This window comes from Colobus angolensis, unplaced genomic scaffold (assembly GCF_000951035.1).
Source record: "Colobus angolensis palliatus isolate OR3802 unplaced genomic scaffold, Cang.pa_1.0 Scaffold18, whole genome shotgun sequence".
In the NCBI taxonomy this organism is placed as follows: domain Eukaryota; kingdom Metazoa; phylum Chordata; class Mammalia; order Primates; family Cercopithecidae; genus Colobus; species Colobus angolensis.
In genome coordinates, this window is record NW_012114932.1 from 7,604 (window position 1) to 27,681 (window position 20,078).

The window sequence follows — 20,078 nt, forward strand, 5'->3', positions numbered from 1 at the left end:
ATGGTCTCAATCTCCTGACCTCGTGATCCACCCGCCTCGGCCTCCCAAAGTGCTGGGATTACAGGCTTGAGCCACCGCGCCCGGCCTAAAAATAAATCTTAAGAGAAATGATAGATTTAGAGTACAAAATAATATAGCAATAAGCCCAATATATTATTAGGAATCAGTAAATATAAATTAGTAATGCCCACCTATTAGAAAATGAGACTTCTGGCTAGGCACAGTGGCTCTCACCCATAATCCCAGTACTTTGGGAGGCCAAGGCGGGAGGATCACTTGAGCCCAGGAGTTCTAGACCACCCTGGGCAACATAGCAAGATCCCATCTCTAAAAATAATACAAAAATTATCTGGGCATGGTGATATGTGCCTGTGGTCCCAGCTACTGAGGGACTGAGGTGGGAAGATCACTTGAGCCCAGAAGGTTGAGGCTGCAGTGAGCTGTGATCATGCCACTGAACTCCAGCCTTGGTAACAGAGTGAGACCCTGTCTCTGAGAAAGAGAGAGAGAGAGAGAAAGAGAGAGAGAGAGAGACTCTCAAGCTAGGTTAGACAGATTGTGCTTGTGGTGGATGCAGAGATGCACCATTTAGACTTCCCTTCAACAAAGGACCTGTTGTATCAGCTCCTGGGAGTGCTGACTACAGCTGTCAGCTCCTTCAGGTACTGCTTCAGCTGCAGAAAGCCTGCCTTGCCCAAGGTCAAGTCCTTCCAGATGCCACCCACAATGACTGATCCAGGTGAATGGATAACCACCTGACCACCGCATTCAAATCGGGCAATTCTGCCAGGCCATTTCAGCATCAGAGCTTCTTATGGTACTTGATAAGGATAATAAGGAAATACTATGAACAAGTAAGTATACACACATTAAATTAATGAAATGAATCAATTCCTTGAAAACAAAAAAACTACTATACCAAAAGTTATCCAAGATGAAATAAATAACTGGAGTCATTCTATAGCTAAAAGATTGAATTTGCAGTTTAAAACCTTCTAGATAGTTTTATTGGCAACTTCTACCAAATATTTTACAAATAACACCAATTCTACATAATCTCTTCTGCAAAATAGAAGACGAGAGACACTTCTCAATTCATTTTATGAGGCCAACATTATCCTGACATTAAGACCAGACAAAGATAGCGTTAAGAATAGAAAACTATGGACCAAGGCTGGGCCCGGTGGCTCATGCCTGTAATCCTAGTACTTTGGGAGGCTTAGGCGGGTGGATCACCTGAGGTCAGAAGTTCGAGACCAGCATGGCCAACATGGTGAAACCCCCATCTGTACTAAAAATCCAAAAATTAGCCAGACGTGGCGGGCGCCTGTAATCCCAGCTACTTGGGAGGCTGAGGCAGGAGAAATGTTTGAACCCAGGAGGCAGAGGTTGCAGTGAGCTGAGATTGTGCCACTGCATTCCAGCCTTGGCGACAAGAGTGAAACTCTGTCTCAGAAAAAAAAAAAAAGAAAGAAAATTGTGGACCAATATACTTCATGAACATAGAAGAGCAAAAAATTTATTAACAAAATATTAGCAAATTCAATTTAGCAGAAAGTATACAATATTACAGTCACACATCGCTTAATGATGGGGATATGTTCTGAGAAATGCATCATTAGGTGATTTCATCATTGTGGGAACACCATAGAGTGCTTACATAAACGTAGATGGTGTAGTTTTCTACATAACTAGGCTATAGAGAAGAAGAACAGCCTATTGCTCCTAGGCTGCAAACCTGTACAGCATGTTACTCTGCTGAATACTTTAGACAATTATAACACAATGGTAAGTGTCTGTGTACCTAACATAGAAAAAGTACAGTAAAAATGTAGTATTATAGCATTCTGGGACCACTGGTGTGTATGTGACTGAAATACTGTTATGTAGTGCATGACTGTATGTATTACACACACACCACAACATGACCAAGTGGGCCTTATTTCAGGAATGCACAACTTCAGTATTTCAAGAATGCAGTTTCAATACTTGAAAACCAACCATTGTAACTTATATGATTAATTTAAAGGGGGAAAACCACATGGTCGTATCACTTGAAGTACAGAAAACATTTGACAAAATTCAACATTTGTTCATAATAAAAACTCTCAGCAAATTAGGACTAGAAGGGAATTTTCTCAACCTGATTAAGTTTATCTACAAAAAGCCTACAGCTAACATCCTACTTAATAGAGAAAGATGAAATGCTTTCCACCAAGGTTGGGAACAAGGTAAGAGTATTTTCTCTTGCCAGTCCTATTTACTAGATGTTCCTGCCAGAAGAAGAAATAAAGATATACAGATTGGAAACAAACAAATAAAACTACCCCTATTCATAAGCAACAGGATTGTCCATGTAGGAAATCCCAAGGAATCTACAAAATGAAAGCCAAAAATCTTCTAGAATAGATAAGATAATTGAGCAACATTGCAGGAAACAAGGTTAACACAAAATTCAGTCATGTTTCTATATACTAACAACTGGAAACTTAAATATAAAAGCAGTGCTATTTACAATAGCTCCATAAAATGAAATTCTTAAGTATAAATCTAACAAAACATGTAAAAAATCTATATTTGAAAAACTAAAAAACACTGACAAAAGAAACCAAAGAAGACCTAAATCAATGGAGAAACATACTGTATTCACAGATTGGAAGATTCAGCAAAGTAAAGATGTTAATTATACACAAATTGATCTATAGATTTAATGTAATTCCAATCAAAATGCCAGTAAGATTTTTATAGATATAGACAAGCTGATTCTAAAATTTATGTGGAAAATTCAAAGAATTAGGAAAGCCAGAGCACTTCTGAAAAAAACAATAAATGTAGAGTAATCATATTATTTAATTTTAAGACATTATAAAGCTGCAGTAATAATTAAGACTGTGGTATTGGTAAAGGGATAGACACATAGATCAATGAAATAGACTAGACAGTCCAGAGATAGATTCACACAAACAAGGCCAATCATTTTTTGACAAAGATACAAAGGAATTCCAATGGAAAAAGGACAGTCTTTTCAACATGGTCAAATAACTGGAAATTCATATGCAAGAAAATGAACCTCAACCTAATCTTCATATAAAAATTAATTCAAAATGAATCATGGTTATAAATGTAAAATATAACTATAAAATCTTAGCAGATAACGTATGAGAAAATCTTTATCACCTAGAATTAGAAAAGCAGTTCTTACATATGACAACAAATGTGAAATTCATAAAGGAAAAAAATTTATTAATTGGACTTCATCCGTGAAAGACACTGTTAAGAGAATGAAAATATAAGCCACATAATGGGAGAAAATGTAAATCACATACCTCACAGATAATTTTTATCCATAATATATACAGAAGACTCAAAATTTAGTAGTAATTGTGATGGTTAATGCATGTGTCAACTTGACTGGGCTAAAAGATGCCCACATAGCTGGTAAAGCATGATTTCTTGGTGTGTCTGTGAGGATGTTTCTGAACGAGATTAGCATTAAAATTGGTAGGCTGGGTCAATGAGGTTGCCCTCACCAGTGTGGTGGCCAGTATCCAATTTGTTGAGAGCCTAAATAGAACAAAAAGGTGGAAGAAGTGTGAATTCATTCTCTCTTCTTGAGCTGGGACATTCACCTTCTCCTAGAGAACTCCTGGTTCTCTGGCTTTGGACTTTGGGACTTGCATCAGAGGGCACTCCTCCCTTTCCCACCCTTCCAACTCCAGCCAAATTACATCACCAGCTTTCCTGGTTCTCCAGCTTTCAGAGAGCAGATTGTGAGACTTCTCAGCCTCCATGGTTTCAGTGAGCCAATCCCATGATAAATCTATTTCTATCTCTACCTCTTACTGGTTCTGTTTCTCTGGAGAACCTCAATGAATACAGTAATAAAATAAACAGCCCATTAAAATATGGCCAAAGACTTGAGCAGACACATTACTAAAGAAGATATGTAGATACCAACTAAGGACATGAAAAGATGCTCATCACCGTTAGCCATTAGAGAAATGAGTTAGTAAACTTTTCCAGTAAAGGATTAGATACATAGTAAACATTTCCAGCTTCATGGGCTGAGAGGCAAAATTGATGATGTGATGTGTATACGTAGTTATATAGCAAGAGATAAAACAAGTTTCCACAAATTTTTATTGATGAAATTAAAGATATAATAAAAATTGAGTAAGTTTTGTAATACAGGTGGACTAATGAAAATAATGCATTTTTTTTGGGGGGGGAGGGACAATGTTTAGTTTAATTAGGGCTGAAAGTTAGTGTTTCCTGTCACCAAAATCAGTTGCACATGCTTATATGTGATTAATTTTATGTATTTCATCTTTGCACTGTCTTTTTACACGTATAGGCACTATGTAAAATATTTAGTACTGCCAAGTACTAATATGAATCTGATATGGTTTGGGTCTGTATCCCCACCAAATCTCATGTTGAATTGTAATTCTCATTGTTAGAGGTGGGGCCTGGTGGGAGGTGATTGGAGCGTGGGGGTGGTCCTTCATGAAGGATTTAGCACCATCCCCTTGGTGCTGTTCTTGTGATAGTGAGTTTCCATGAGATCTAGTTGTTTAAAAGTGTAACACCTCCGCCACCTCCCCTGCAACCCTTCCTCCTGCTCCAGCCATGTGAAGTACCAGCTTCCCTTTCATCTTCTGCCATGATTGTAAGTTTCCTGAGGTCTTCCCAAAAGCCAAGCAGATGCTGCCATGCTTCCTGTACAGCCTGAAGAATCATGAGCCAATTAGACCTGTTTTCTTTATAAATTACCCAGTCTCAGGTATTTCTTTATAGCAGTGGAAAAATGGACTAATATAGAATCCATGAACATATGACTTTGAGAATATTCTTCACTTGGGAGATATTTATAGAGTTCTATTAGATTCTTCTTTTGACATTTGCCTGTATGCATATCATTACATTGTTGATTACTTGCAGTTGATGTTCAGGTGGTTGCTACTCAATTGCTTAAAAAAATATATTTAGAAATGTTGAAATTCCCCTTGTACTTGCATAGAAGTCTGAAATGCATGCGCTGCTGGAACTGCAGTTTGAGTTCAGAAAAGATACCCCCTGCAAATTTGTGTGGGAATGGATATCTCACTTCATGTTTTAACTTTTGACAGCTCAGGATGTACTTAGAGCAGCCTAACATTACTTGTGATTCAAAATTGTTGCCAACTTGACTTTACCGTAATATAGATATTATGTATAAGTTTTGTTTTGCCTTTTAACTTCAGGTTTAATTCATTAAGGAACATAAAGACTGCAGCAAAAACTTGTTTCTAGTGCTATTCAGTGTTTGATAATAGTAGTTAAAGGCAGTTTTTCTCATTCAGAAAAATTTCAATCTCGACCTTAAACTTTAAAGTTCTCAGTAAAACCTTATCATTGCTAAGCTATGGAACTGTTGTGTGGTTGGGCAAGTCAGCACATTCAGCTCCTATTTATAAAAAAAGTTCATGGAACTGATGATGGTTGAGTCAATGATGCCATGTGAAGTCTCCCATTGACACTACTGGTTCAGTAACAGGATTGATTCCAATATTTTCCACAAAGTACCTACAGATGAATGATACAATGAACAACCATAGGCTTTAAGCACCTATGTTTTCATAAGCTTTGTTTTTTCAACTAAGCCTTTGTTCAGCCTCACACGTATTTTCACTACTATCAGATTTATCACATCTTGGCAGATTCCATTTCAGGCTGTGTTGAATTAGCATTTTCTCAATTTCTTCTACAGATATTCTCGTCCATGTTTGTTTCCTACACATACAGGTTAATTTCTCAGTCATTTCCAACTTGGCAGTTACCCTTCAATAAGCAACAGCCGAGCTGTATTGGTACATCTGTCAACTATTAAGAGCCAAGAAAAACCACTTGAAATCATTTGCCTTGTTGTTTAATTGGCTATTGATATTGTTACTCGTATCTTTGACTCTTTGAGCAGTTATTCTCATTAAAAGGCTAACAATGGGCTGGGCGCGGTGGCTCGCATCTGTAATCCCAGTATTCGGGAGACCTGGGGTCAGGAGTTCAAGACCAGCCTGGCCAACATGGTGAAACCCTGTCACTACTAAAAATACAAAAATTAGCTGGGTGTGGTGGCACATGCCTGTAATCCCAGCTACTCGGGAGGCTGAGTAAGGAAAATTGTTTGAACTTGGGAGGTGGAGGTTGCAGTGAGCCAAGATTGCATCACTGCATGCCAGCCTGGGTGACAGAGCTACAGTCCGCCTAAAAAAAAAAAAAAAGGCTAAAAATGTTTGTTTTCTCTGGACACATTTCTTCAGCTGTTGCAATCAAATATGATTTAATTAACTCACTACTGGTAATAAATAAGCTTTCCCTGCTTGGCTAACAAATGAGCAACTTAGAAACCTATTTTGCTTGCAGTCTCATTTTCATTTTTTAGTTTTTGTAAAGAAATTCTACTGTGAGGAGATATGCCACTTAAAATGTCTAGCTTTGATGATTATTGACTTCTTGCAAGTTGAGAATATTGTGGAGTGTTTAGTCTTGTAACACTGATGTATAACATCGTGTTCTTTTAGCACAGCTATAGTGTCATTGCATAATGGACACAATGCTTTGCCATTGTCTTAAAAGTGCGACATTTAAAGTCTGCTTTTCTCTTTTCTTCTTATTTTGATGTGATGGGCATGCACTGGTAATTAAAAAATAGGTCACAGTACAGCACTATATGTGGCACACAAAACACCGTTTAGCTATAACTGCACCTCTGTGATTTTTGTGGGCTGAGCAGCAGTGGAAGTGAGAAGAGTGCCATGTATGGTCCCCTTCAACAAATATTTAACTCTGTCATTGTAGTGCAAATGTGGCTATAGACAATATATAGGTAAATAAGCATGATAGACACAGAAATTTGAATTTTGTATAATTTTCATGTGTCATGAAACAATATTCTTTGAGTTTTTCCAATCACTGCAAAATGTACAAAGTATTCTTTGCAGAATGTACAAAAACAGGCAGACAGTGGGCTGTATTGACCTACCAGTTGTAGAATGCCCAACCATGCCCCAAGTGAATGTCCATTACACAATGCTGAGTCCCTAACAGGAACCAATGTGTGGAATGATAGTGGACCTGTGACTACCTCTCAAGTTATTCACTTGGGAATTTATGTATTCTGTCCCTGTAACTTCAGGCTCCATCTGACTGGAGGTACTAGATTCTAGGGAGGGAAGACATTTATCAGGGGTCACAGTAAGAGTCTCACTAAACATAAAGCTATGGCTGTGACCTGGTCACTTTATCCTCCTTATACCAAGAGACAAGCAGTCACTCTATAATGAAAGGAGTCACTTAATTGGCAGGAATAATTAACCCTGATCATTAGGAGAAGATGCACTGCTGCTACACTAGGTGGGGGTGAGAAGGAAAGACTATGAATGAGGCTTGGGTGATTCACTGGAAAATTTCTTGGAGCCTCGCTGCTCAGGTGTAATGGTAGATTAACCCACACAGCAATCATAGCCTGAGAACTATAGCCAGAGAATTATAGCCAGGGACGAGGGTCTGGATCACCACTGCACCCACTCCCCTTCCCCTTACTGGCAGCCTGGCTAGACAGTAGAAATGCAAGTCAAACAGGAAAGGAATCTAGAAAGGGTAGTGGATGAAGGGGAAAAGGTGTGTGACTAACGGTTTCAAAGTAAATGACGGGCCTGTAGCTTGTCCATTTGACCCTTTTCTTTTTTCTTCAGGAGGAAACATGCAGGTTTATTAAACATAAGTAAAGTTGGGGTTTCGTGTACATTTTGTCACCCAGGTAATAAGCCTATTACCGATAAGTTTTTTTTCTTGATCTTCTCCTTCCTCCCACCGTCCATCCTCCAGTAGGCCCCAGCATCTGTTGTTCCCCTTTATATGTCATGTGTTCTCACAATTTAGCTCCCACTTATGGGTGAGAACGTGGTATTTGGTTTTCTGTTTTTGTGTTAGTTTGCTAAAGATAATGGACTCCAGCTCCAGCCATGTTCCTGCAAAAGACGTGATCTCACTCTTTTTTATGGCTGCATAGTATTCCATGGTGTATATACCATATTTTCTCAGTCTACCATTGATGGGCATTTAGGTTGTAAGGAATATAAATCATTCCATCATAGAGACACATGCATATGTATGTTTATTGCAGCACTATTCACAGTAGCAAAGACACAACCCTTCTAAGTTTTCCCAGGAGGCAAGACCAACCGGAATCATTATTTTTAAATGGTGAACATTTACTATGGGATGCAAGTAGATATGAGTGGCATAAACAGTTGGGCTGCAGTGGATTTGCAGATGTAGTGGAGCCTTTCTTCATAGCTGGTGACTCATCCCACATCTCTTGGGAATATTGGCTGCTGCTGGGTCACTGCTGTCATCCATTGGGAATTGTCTTTGGCCATAGGGAAGAGACTTGACCAAAATTATGTCCTCTCCTAAGGGGAATCCTGCAGCCAATCACTGGCTTGTGGTTGGTGTTATAGATTGAAGTGTATCCCTCCTAAAAGATATGTTGGAGTCCTAACCCTCAATACCTCAAAAAGTGACCTTTTTGGAAATAGAGTTTTTGCAGATGTAGTCAATAAGATAAAGTCATTGGGTGGGCCCTAATCTGATATGATCAGTGTCCTTATATTAAGGGGAAAGTGGGACACAGGCACAAATGTGCACAGGGGGAAGAATATGTGAAAACACAGGGAGAATGCCATGTGAAGACAGGATTGGAGCGATGTGTCTCCATGCCATGGAACACCATGGGGGGATGTCAGCTCATCCCCCAAAGCTAGGAAGAAGAAAGGAAAGGTCCTTTTCCTACAGGTTTCAGGAGCATAGCCTTGCTGACACATTGATTTTGGATTTCTAACCTCCAGAACTGTGAGCCAATTAAACTTCTGTTGTTCTAGTCCCCTGTCTTAATTTGTCCAGGCTGCTATAAGAAAATACTATAAGGCTGGGCACTGAGACTCATGCCTGTAATCCCAGCACTTTGGGAGGCCAAGGCGGGTGGATCACTTGAGGTCAGGAGTTTGAGACCAGCCTGGCCAACATGGTGAAACCCCATCTCTACTAAACATACAAAAATTAGCTGGGCGTGGTGGTGGACACCTTTAATCCCAGCTACTCCAGAGGCTGAGGCATGAGAATCACTTGAACCCAGGAAGTGGAAATTGCAGTGAGCTGAGATCATGCTACTGTAGTCTAGCCTGGGTGACAGAGCGAGACCCTGTCAAAAAAAAAAAAGAAAGAAAGAAGGGAAGGAAGGAAGGCAGGAAGGAAAGGAAGGAAGAAAGGAAGGAAAGGAAGGAAGGAAGGAAAGGAAGGAAGGAAGAAAGAAAGAAAGGAAGAAAGAAAAGAAAAGAAAAATAAATCACATTCTGTTTTACCTCCTTCCTCCCTGCTCCAATTTCTCTCTCAGACTCCAAGTTCCCACGCTTCCCCTCTTTCTTCCCCCTCCAGATTTCTTCCTCCCTCCCTTCCTTCTTTCTTCTCTCCCTCCCTCCCTTCCACAGGATCTTGCTGTGTTGCCCAGGCTGGAGTGCAGTGGCATGATCTGCAGCCTTGATCTCCTGGCCTCAAGTGATCCCCCCTCTTCTGCCACCCAAAGTGCTGCGATTACAGGGAGCACCACTGTGCCCGACCCCTCCAGGTTTCTTTATTTCTCCCTCCCCTGCCTTCCCCGTGTCACCTTTCTCCTCCAGTCCCAAAGCGCCCAGCCTCCTCACCTCAGATCTGGGACTTTCAGCAGCAGCCCATGTCCATTCCATGCCCATGCCCATGCCCACCCCTGCCAGGGTAGAGGGGACAGAGGAAGGAATGACAGAATTTGTCTCCAGGAATGCAGACCCTGAGGGCTTCAGGTCTCCTCAGAGAGGTGGGCTATGAGTAGTTAGTCCATTCATCCATCCACTCATTATACATTCGGTGAACAATTATTTTTCACCTACTATGTCCTGGTATTATGCAGCCTCTAGAGTCACAAACATGACGAATACTCAGTCTCTGCCCTCTAGGAACCAGTGAGGAAAGGGGCCAGTCAGCAAACAGGTGACTGCATAAGATCAGGTGAGGACCACAGGTGGATATAGATCAGGTGGAGATCTTTAAAGGGGGCCATGGGGCTTCCCAAGGTACAGGATCCACCAAGTAAACTGGGTCCTCCTGGGAGGCTGCTGTGCCAGGGGCTGCATGTGAGGGTCACTTATCTGGGGATGGGGCTGGGGCTGTTGCAGAGGAAATGCCTGAGGCAGGGGCTGAGGGTTGCGTTAGAACAGCCCATTCCCAGGAGACCTGCGTTCCCTCCTCTGCAGGCTGTGGGCCTGGGAGCACAAGCAGAGGGCTGGTCCCACTGGGACCCTCACTGAGTCCTGCTTTCTTCTCCCTTTTCCAGCCTTCCCTCAAGGGGCCTACTGAGAACCTCTGGGGGAAACTCTGGTAGAGGAGGTGGAGAATTGTGGGGGTGGGATGGGAGAATGGTACCCCAGGATGCTGGTACTTCTGTGCTCAGCGGTCACCCACAGTGACCCTGAGGGGCCTGTGTCTTGCACCTTGTTCTGCATCCCTTACCCCGGCTCCAGGAGGCTCACTCCACCATGCTCGCCCCAGGCACCTCACACAGCGCACTTTCCAACCTCCCTTTGGATGGCATCTTCCTCTGCTCCTCAGCCCCTGGGGTGCCTCCTCCCTGCCCACTGGCTAGAGGCTGAGCTGGTTCTAGTAGCACTCAAGGCCCAGCACCCACCCTACCTCTAGGGTCACCTCATCCACGAGCGCCCCAGCCCCTGGGCCTCTTCCCTGTCTGGATCTCCCTCCTTTCTGGACTCCAGCCCCCTTGTTCCACTGGGCTTTAGTAATGGGATCTTTCCTGTGCCCTTGGAGTGCAGGGACCTTTATCCTTCCCCTGACACCCAAACACACGTGGATCCTAGTGTGGTGATCTCTGTGTCATAACTGAGATGGATAGAGGTATTTAAATCAGCTTTTATTGAAGCATAATTTGTATGCGTATAACATGTATCCATTTTAGATGTACATTTCATTGATTTTTGGGGGACAAGTTTATACACCTGTGTGACCATCTTGCAACCAAAATACAGAACATTCTAGGCTGGGTGTGGTGGCTTATGCCTGTAATCCCAGAACTTTGGAAGGCCAAGACAGACAGATTGCTTGAACTCAGGAGTTTGAGACCAGCCTGGGCAACACAAATGAAACCTTGTCTTTACAAAACATACAAAAATTAGCTGGGTGTGGTGGCTATTCTGGAGGCTGAGGTTGGAGGATTGCTTGAGCCCAGGAGGTTGCGGCTGCAGTAAGCCATGATTGTGTCACTGCGCTCCAGCCTGGGTGACACAGACAGAAAAAAATCTAGACCATTCTATTACCCACAGAGTTCACATTCAGTCTCCATCCCAAAGTCTGGGCAACCACTGCTGTGTCCCCATTGATGACAGCTGTCCCCACTGCAGTGCACACCCATGGATTCACACAGTGTGTCCTCTTCAGAGTCTGGCTTCTTTTGCTTGGCTAATTTTTTAAGATTCAGGAGGGAGGTTTTTTAGTGGGATTTTTCTAGAAACGATGAGAACCAGAAGCTTTGGGAAAGCTTGGAGATGCTGGGGTCTGCATGATGTGGTGGTTTAGAGCCAAGGCTCAGGGTGGAGCAGAGCTGGGACCAAATGCTAGCTCCACAGCTGACCAGCTATGAAACAGGGTGAGGTGAGCCAGGCATGATCTCTGCACCTCCATTTTCTCAGCTGCAAAGTGGGGCTAATGTCACTGCATTGCTATTACCATGGACAGGAATGTGGTTACTAGTGGCTTGACTCTAGAGCCAGACTGATGGAGGCACTAAATTGACACAGGTCTCGCGGGGGCCTGGCCATGGTCTTTATCTTCAAATAGGGGCTTCCTGCTCTTTCCCTGTCCTATACATTGTACCGCACTATTTCCCCATCCCCCACCTTATTGCTGTCTTCCCCACTCCCTCATTCCATTAACTTCAAACCGACACACCCGCCATCCTCAAAGCACCTCCTCCTCCTCCCTACATTCCTCCTGCAGATCCACATCAACCTCTCCCATACTCACCCTACACATTCCCAGCGCACTCCTCAGTGACCCCAGGGGCTGTGCCTCTGAGGGGGACCAGGGCCTCACCATGTCCAGCTGGGTCTTCAGAGGCTGTGATCAGGCAGAAAGGGGCGCTGCTTATGCGGTGGTCACCCTAATCCATCTGATCATGGCCTTGAGGTGCTCAGGGGCAGAGGAAGACAGGAGAGCACTTGAACCCATTTAAGCTTTGGATGGAGCCCAGGCTCGTCCTGGGGGCCTCATGGAGTTTTCTGGCCTGTGTGTGTGTCCTGTCCTCTCAGGTGCCTAAAAACAGACTGACCTGCAGATAGGTTAGACGTAGGGGGCTTAGCCACAGTGAAGGAGTTTGTCGTGTCCCTCCAATTCTGCTGTCCTCATCAGATATATCATTGTTAGTTTTTGTGTACCTCCTCCTATTCCCCCCCTTTAAGATAATGCCTTTACAACACATGTGTATAAATGTGTGTTTATATTGGGATCACCTTGCCTTTCATCTTGATTTGTTTCACTTACTAAATCTTGTACTTTTCTATATCTGTACATAGACAGCAAACCCATTCTAATAGTTATTTGGAGTACCAGTGTTTGAAGGAACTGAAAACCATTTAATGAATACCAGCCAGATTTTAATGAGCAGCATTATACACCTTTCTGTCAATGGGTCAGTACTTGGGGTCTTCTAGGTTTTCCCGAGAAGAGGCTCATATGCTTTAAGCCGTCCTGGTGCCTGCATCACAGGTGCCCTTATGACATCACAAGTCCCTCCCCTCCTCCACTCTTCCTGTTGGAGTCCTGATTGGAGGAGTGCGGGCCGGAGGGTGATGGAACCATCTAGCCCCTAACCATAGGTAATTTAGTAAAGTCCAGACCTGTGAGGATTTTACGACCTGTCCCCAATCAGATGTTTTGTAAGAGGCAGTCAGAACCACACTAGCTTTCTGAGAGGGGAGGGTAAGTTCCCCACAGTTACTCATGACAGGACCCCCCGCCTCCATTTGAAGTCCTAGAGAAAGCCAGGAAGCTGTCTAGAAATAGTGAGAACGGTGTTTGACTTGGTACCCAGCAGTGGGAGAGCACCTTTTATTTTCTTCCCTATTTGCCCCCATACACTCTGATTCCAGAAGGATGGCAAGCTGTTTTAAATGATCATCAGAGATAATGATGAAATCACATTGATAGAACAGAGCTGGAAGGAACAAAGGGGAGAAAAGGGAAGCGACTCCACCCCCAACACCCTCACCCCTACCAGGGCACACCCTTACCCGCAACTCCGTGAGTAGCTGGGTCCAGAGAGCCTTAACTAGTGACATCTCTGACCCCTGTGGTCCAGCAGAGTGACTCAAAGATCTATGACCCTGTAATTTATTTTACAAAGAGTGGCTTCAGTGAGGGAAACAGGCACCTGTCCTCGTTACCTGACATCAATCAGGGTGTCCTAGAAAAACGGGTGAAACGTCAGGGCATGCAGAGCTGGAATGAATAGGGATTGGCTGTCTCTTGCCCCCATTTTCTTGTCAGGCAGAGAGATATGAGTCTGGCTGAGATACAGAGTGGAGATTGTGGCCAGGAGTGGGGCAGAAGAGTGTGATCCCATGCCACATAGGGTTGCGGGCTGCAAGTGGGGACTGTGGGGAATGCAGGGACCAAGGGGCAAAATGTGTGTTAGTGGGTGGAGTGTGCATGTTTATACTGATGCATGCATAGCTGAAGTTCAAGCTGTTCACAATGTGTGTGAGGTGGAGGAATGTGTTACTACTTTGTTGAAGAGGAGGGAACACAGCAGCTTATGGGTTTGACCTGAAGTCAGAGTAAAGAGGGCAGGGGGAGCAAAGCACACCACTTCTCCAGCAGGTGGAGGGCTCTGAAGGGAAGAGTCATGGATTCCAGGGAGATGGCAGCTCTTTTACCTCTAAGTCACAGTGTTCTTGCTCTAGACTGGCCAGCAAGGTTCATGGAAAATGGGGTGAGGTAGCTAGGGCAGATGTACACCTATTTTGCAGATGGGGACATTGAGACTCAGAGGTCAAGTGAGGTGAGCACTTCCACTAACCTGTGGGTGGCAGAGCGGGGACACCTACCTGGTCTCCTGGATTCAGCCATTGCCCTGCCCAGTGCTGAACTTTAGAGGAAGGAGCCATCATTGATAGAGGATCAGGGCCCCTTCCTGGCATACCCTGAGTGTTTCTGTTTTCTCTTGTAAGGCCCAGAAGAGAAGATCATCATGACAGAAAGGTCTGCAGCTGTTTTCATCCAGGCCTGGTGGCGGGGCACGCTGGTGCGACGCACACTGCTGCATGCAGCCCTCAGGGCTTGGATTATTCAGTGCTGGTGGAGGCAGGTGCTGGAGAAGCTGCTGGTGAAGAGGCAGAGGATGGTGTTGGAATTCTATGTGCAGCAGGAATGGGCAGCAGTCAGGCTGCAGTCCTGGGTCCGCATGTGGTGTGTCCGCCAGCGTTACTGTCGTTTGCTCAGCGCTGTCCGCATCATCCAGGTCTATTGGCGCTGGCACACCTGCCATTCCCGTGGCTTCATTGAGGGCCACTATGAACTCAAAGAAAACCAACTTAATATTCAACTTGAAATCTCTTTGGGCTCACAGGCTTGTAAGGTGCAACAATGCATACCTCTTCCATTAAAAGAATGACCAGGTGTCTGTGTCCCCAGCTCTCTTCCATTAAATGAATGACTATATCTGTGTCCCCAGCTCTCTTCATCAGATGTATTTTCAGGAGGTCATTGTTTGAGATAATCATGGGAAATACTAGGCATGTCACAAGTCAGCTCTGAGGAATCAGCAGGGGTAGTCTTGGGTTCCACGTGGAGAAGGATTCTGAGAGCCGTCTGAGATGAGGAGGACCTGTGATTGATTAACAATGTCTGCCATAGGTAGAAGAGTTGGGGTTTCAGGGTGACCAAGTCAACCAACTCCAGGGAGACTATGTAAATGGAACCCCCTGTGGTTGTGCAGCGTGGAAGACTATGTCATCCTTTGCTATTCATTCATTCATTCATTCATTCTTTCATAGAGACTGGGTCTTGCTCTCTTGCTCAGGCTGGAGTATAGTGGTTCAATCACAGTTTCCTGCAGCTTCCAACTCTTTCCTGCTGCCTTAGTCTCCTGAGTAGCTGGAACCACAGATGCCCACCACCATACCTGGTTAATTAAAAAAATTTTTTTTATAGAGATAGGGGTCTAACTATGTTGCCCAGGCTGGTCTCAAACTCCTGGCTTCAAGCAGTCCTCCTTTCGTGGCCTCTGAAGTTTCTGGGATTACAGGTGTGAGCCACTGTGCCCAGCCTTTTAAAATAAATTTTAAATATTTATTTTAAACATGGTGTTAAAATATACATAACATAAAATTTACTATTTTAACCATTTTAGGTGTATAGTTCAGTGGCATTAAGTACATTCACACTGTTGTGCAACCGTCACCACCATCCATCTCCAGAACTTCTTTCATCTTGCAATACTGAAACATTGTACCCATTAAACAATTACTCCCTAGTCCTCCCTCCCCTAGCCCCTGACAACCACCATTCTACCTTCTGTCTCTATGAATTTGACTACTTGAAGTACCTCCTATGAGTGAAATCATACAGTATTTCTCTTTCTGTGACTGGCTTATTCCACTCAGCATAATGTCTTCAAGACTCGTCCATATTGTAACGTGTGTCACATTTTCCTTCCTCAGGCTAAATAATATTCCATTGTATGTATGTGCTACATTTTATTCATTCATCTATGGATGGACACTAGGATCCTTTCACCTTTTGGGTATTTTAATAATGCTGCTGTAAACACAGATGTGCAAATATCTATTCAAGACCCTACTTTCAATGCTTTTGGGTATATACCCAGAAGTGGAATTGCTGGATCATATGGTAATTCTATTTTTAATTTTTTTGTTTTGTTTGTGTTATTTTAAGAGACAAGGTCTCACTATGTTGCTCAGGCTGGAGTGCAGTGTTTATTCACAGGTGCAATCCCACTACTGATCAGCACGGGAATTTTGACCTGCTCCATTTCCAACCTGGGATGGTTCACTCCTACTAGGGAAACCTGGTGGTGCCCTGCTCCTAGGAGGTCACCATATTGATGCGAAACTTAGTGTGGACAACCCATTGGCATAGTGCACTACCATACTGTTTTCCATAGCAGCTGTAACATTTTACATTGCTACCAGCAGTGCACAAGTGTTCCAATTTCTCCACCTCCTCATCAACACTTGTTATCTCTGCTTTTTTCATCATAGTCCTTCCAATGGGTATGAAGTGGCATCTCATTGTTTTTGATGTGCATTTCCCTAATGATTAGTGATGAAAAACATCTTTTTATGTCCTTGTTGGCAATTTAATATTTTATTTGGAAAAATGTCTATTCAAATTATTTTCCCATTTTTGAATTGAGGTTTTTTGGTCCTGTTAGTGTGTTGTAGGATTTTAATACTTTATCGGATATATGATTTATAAAGATTTTTCTCTTGTTCTGTTGATTGTTTTTCACTCTGTTGTTTTTGTCTGTTGATGCAAAGAAGTTTTAAATTTCTTTCTTTTTTTTAAGACAGAGTCACTCTCTGTCACCTGGCTGGAGTGTAGTGGCACGATCTCGGCTCACTGCAACCTCCGCCTCCCAGGTTCAAGCAATTCTTCTGCCTCAGCCTCCCGAGTACCTGCAATTACAGGCATGCCACCACACCTGGCTAATTTTTGTAGTTTTAGTAGACACAGGGTTTCGCCATGTTGGTCTTGAACTTCTGGCCTCAAGTGATCTGCTCGCCTCAGCTTCAAAGTGCTGGGATTACAGACGTGAGCCAGTGTGCCTGGCCAGAAGTTTTAAATTTTGGTGTAATTGAATTTACTTATTTTTTTCCTTGTTGCCTGTTCTTTTGGTATCATATCCAAGAAGTCATTGCCAAATTCAGTGTTATGAAGATTTTTCTCTATGTTTTCTTCTAAGAGTTTTATAGCTTCATGTCTTATGTTTAGGTCTTTGATACGTTTTGAGTTAATTTTTGTATATGGTGTAAGGTAAGGGTGCCTTTTCATTTTTTCTGCATGTGGATATCCAGCTTTCCTATCACCATTTGTTGAAGGCACTGTTTTTCCTTATTGAATGGACTTGGCACCCTTGTTGAAAATTATTTGACTATATCCATGAAGGTTTATTTCTGGTCTCTCTCTTCTATTCTACTGGCTTAGAGATCTGTCTAATATGGCAGTACCACACTGATCACTGTAGCTTTGTAATAAGTTTTGAAATTTGGAAGTGTGAGATCTCCAACTTTGCTCTTCTTTTTCAGTATTATTTTGGCTATTTGGGGTCTCTTTAGATTCCACATAAATTTTAGGACAGGCGTGGTGGCTCATGCCTGTAATCTCAGCACTTTGGGAGGCTAAGGCAGGAGGATCACTTGAGGTCAGGGGTTCGAGACCAGCCTGGCCAATATGGTGAAACCCCATCTCTACTAAAAACACAAAAATTAGCTGGGTGTGGTATCGCACGCCTGTAATCCCATCTACTCAGGAGACTGAGGCAGGAGAATCACTTGAACCCAGGAGGTGGAGGTTGCAGTGAGCCCAGATCACACCACTGCACTCCAGTCTGGGTGACAGAGTGAGATCCTGTCTCAAAAAACAAATAACAACAAAAAAAACTAATAAATTTTAGAATACTTTTTTTTTTCTCTTTTTAATACCCCTCTCTAGTTTTGGATAATTTCTCTATTTCTGCAAAAAATGTCATTGGGATTTTGATAGAGATGGCATTGAATCTGTAGATCCCTTTGGGTAGTATTGGCTTCTTAATAATATAAAGTCTTGTAGTCCATGCACACAGGAAGTCCTTACATTTGTTTGTGCCTTCTTTTGTTTCTTTCAGCAACATTTTGTAGTTTTCAAAGTACAAATCTTTCACTTCCTTGGGTAAGAGTATTCCTAAGTATTTTAGCATTTTTGATGATATTGTAAATGAAATTGTTTTCTTTTCTTTTCTTTTTTTTTTTTTTGAGATAGAGTCTAGCTCTGTTGCCTAGGCTGGAGTGCAGTGGTACGATCTCGGCTCACTGCAAGCTCCGCCTCCCAGCTTCATGCCATTCTTCTGCCTCAGACCCCCGAGTAGCTGGGACTACAGGTGCCCACCACCATGCCAGGCTAATTTTTTGTATTTTTAGTAGAGACAGGGTTTCACTGTGTTAGCCAGGATGGTCTCGATCTCCTGACCTCGTGATCTGCCTGCCTCGGCCTCCCAAAGTGCTGGGATTACAGGCGTGAGCCACCACACCTGGCTGAAATTGTTTTCTTACTTTCCCTTTTGGATTATTTATTGTTAGTGTACAGAAGTGCAACTGATTTAAATTTTTTTATTAAATTTTTATTTATTAATTTCTCTAGTCTTTTATCCCTTAAATGCAACTGAGTTTTGTGTGTGTTGATTTTGTATCCTACTACTTTGCTGAATTCATTTATTCTAAGTTTTTGTGTGTGTGTGTGTGTGTAATCTGCAGGGTTTACATATAAAATCATATTGTGTGCAAACAGAGATAATTTTACACCTTCCTTTCCAATCTGGATGCCTTTTATTTCTTTTTATTGCCTAGTTGTCCTGACTAGAACTTCCAATACTATGCTGAATAGAAGTGGTGAAAGAAGTCATTTTTGCTTTGTTCCTGATCTTCGAGGAAAAGCTTTTGGTCTTCCACCATTGAGGATAGGTTCTGTGGTGAGCAGGTCTGTGCAAACCTGTCCTCAGAGTCTGAGGAAACTGAAAGGTTGGAGAAAGAGGATGACAAATCCAGTTTCTTAGAAAGAAACATTTAATATGGCCATACAAACACAAGTCATGTCTGTGTCTCCAGCAGCAGCAAGATAAGATGGTGGATCCCTGCACCATCACCCTCCAGACCCAGGGTTTATCTACTACAGGGAAGGAATTTGTAGGATGATTGAAACCAACCCCTCAGGAAAAGGTGAGAATGCCATGTGAATCTGCCTTAGGGAAGGATTTACAGTAAAAGCAGATAAAATAGAAATATTAGAAGCTGTATTAGTCTGTTCTTATGCTGCTGTGAAGAAATACCAGAGACTGGATAATTTATAAAAGAAAGAGGTTTAATTGACTCACAGTTCTGCATTGCTGGGAAGGCATCAGGAAGATTACAATCATGGTAGAAGGCAAAGGAGAAGCAGGCACCTTATTCACAGGGTGGCAGGACAGAGTGAGTGCAAGCAGGGGAAATGCCAGATGCTTATAAAACTGTTGGATCTTGGCCGGGCGCGGTGGTGGCTCAAGCCTGTAATCCCAGCACTTTGGGAGGCTGAGACGGGCGGATCACGAGGTCAGGAGACAGACCATCTTGGCTAACACGGTGAAACCCCGTCTCTACTAAAAAATACAAAAAACTAGCCGGGCGACGTGGCGGGCGCCCGTAGTCCCAGCTACTCAGGAGGCTGAGGCAGGAGAATGGTGTGAACCCGGGAGGCGGAGCTTGCAGTGAGCTGAGATCCGGCCACTGCACTCCAGCCCGGGTGACAGAGTGAGACTCCGTCTCAGAAAAAAAACAAAAACAAAACAAAACAAAAAAACAAAAAACTGTTGGATCTTGTGAGAATCACTATCACAAGAACAGCCTGGGGGAAACTGCTCCATGATACAATTATCTACACTTGGTCCTACCCTTGACACATGGGGCACAATGATAAATTCTTGAGGTGATGGATACCCCGATTACTCAGATTGGGTCACTATACATTATATGCCTGCATCAAAAAATCCCGTGTACCCCACTAATACATGTGACTATTATGTAAAAAAAATACAAATTAAGGAAAAACATCAACCACTGAGAAAGACCAGAATTAAACTGTTTTCTGCATGTTTCAAGCATCATAACCATTTGGATGCATTTTCCATTCTATCTATTTTGCTATCTATAGCAGAAGCTTTAGTGCTTCACAGTAAACAAAGTTCAAAG

The 20,078-nt window shown here is 43.0% G+C and overlaps 1 protein-coding gene across 1 annotated transcript; it reads left to right on the top strand.

Moving 5' to 3' along the window:
* Positions 1–12,900: 12,900 nt before the first annotated feature.
* On the top strand, positions 12,901–14,758 carry LOC105509647 (IQ domain-containing protein F5). The gene is made up of 2 exons (XM_011938970.1): positions 12,901–12,956; positions 14,310–14,758. Exon 2 carries the CDS (start codon positions 14,330–14,332, stop codon positions 14,750–14,752), a length of 423 nt encoding a protein of 140 aa, XP_011794360.1. The 5' UTR covers positions 12,901–12,956; positions 14,310–14,329; the 3' UTR covers positions 14,753–14,758.
* The last annotated feature ends 5,320 nt before the right edge of the window (positions 14,759–20,078 follow it).

Bases quoted from the DNA above. Each gene is read 5' to 3' on its own strand.
- LOC105509647 (XM_011938970.1), top strand. From the start codon at position 14,330: ATGACAGAAAGGTCTGCAGCTGTTTTCATCCAGGCCTGGTGGCGGGGC.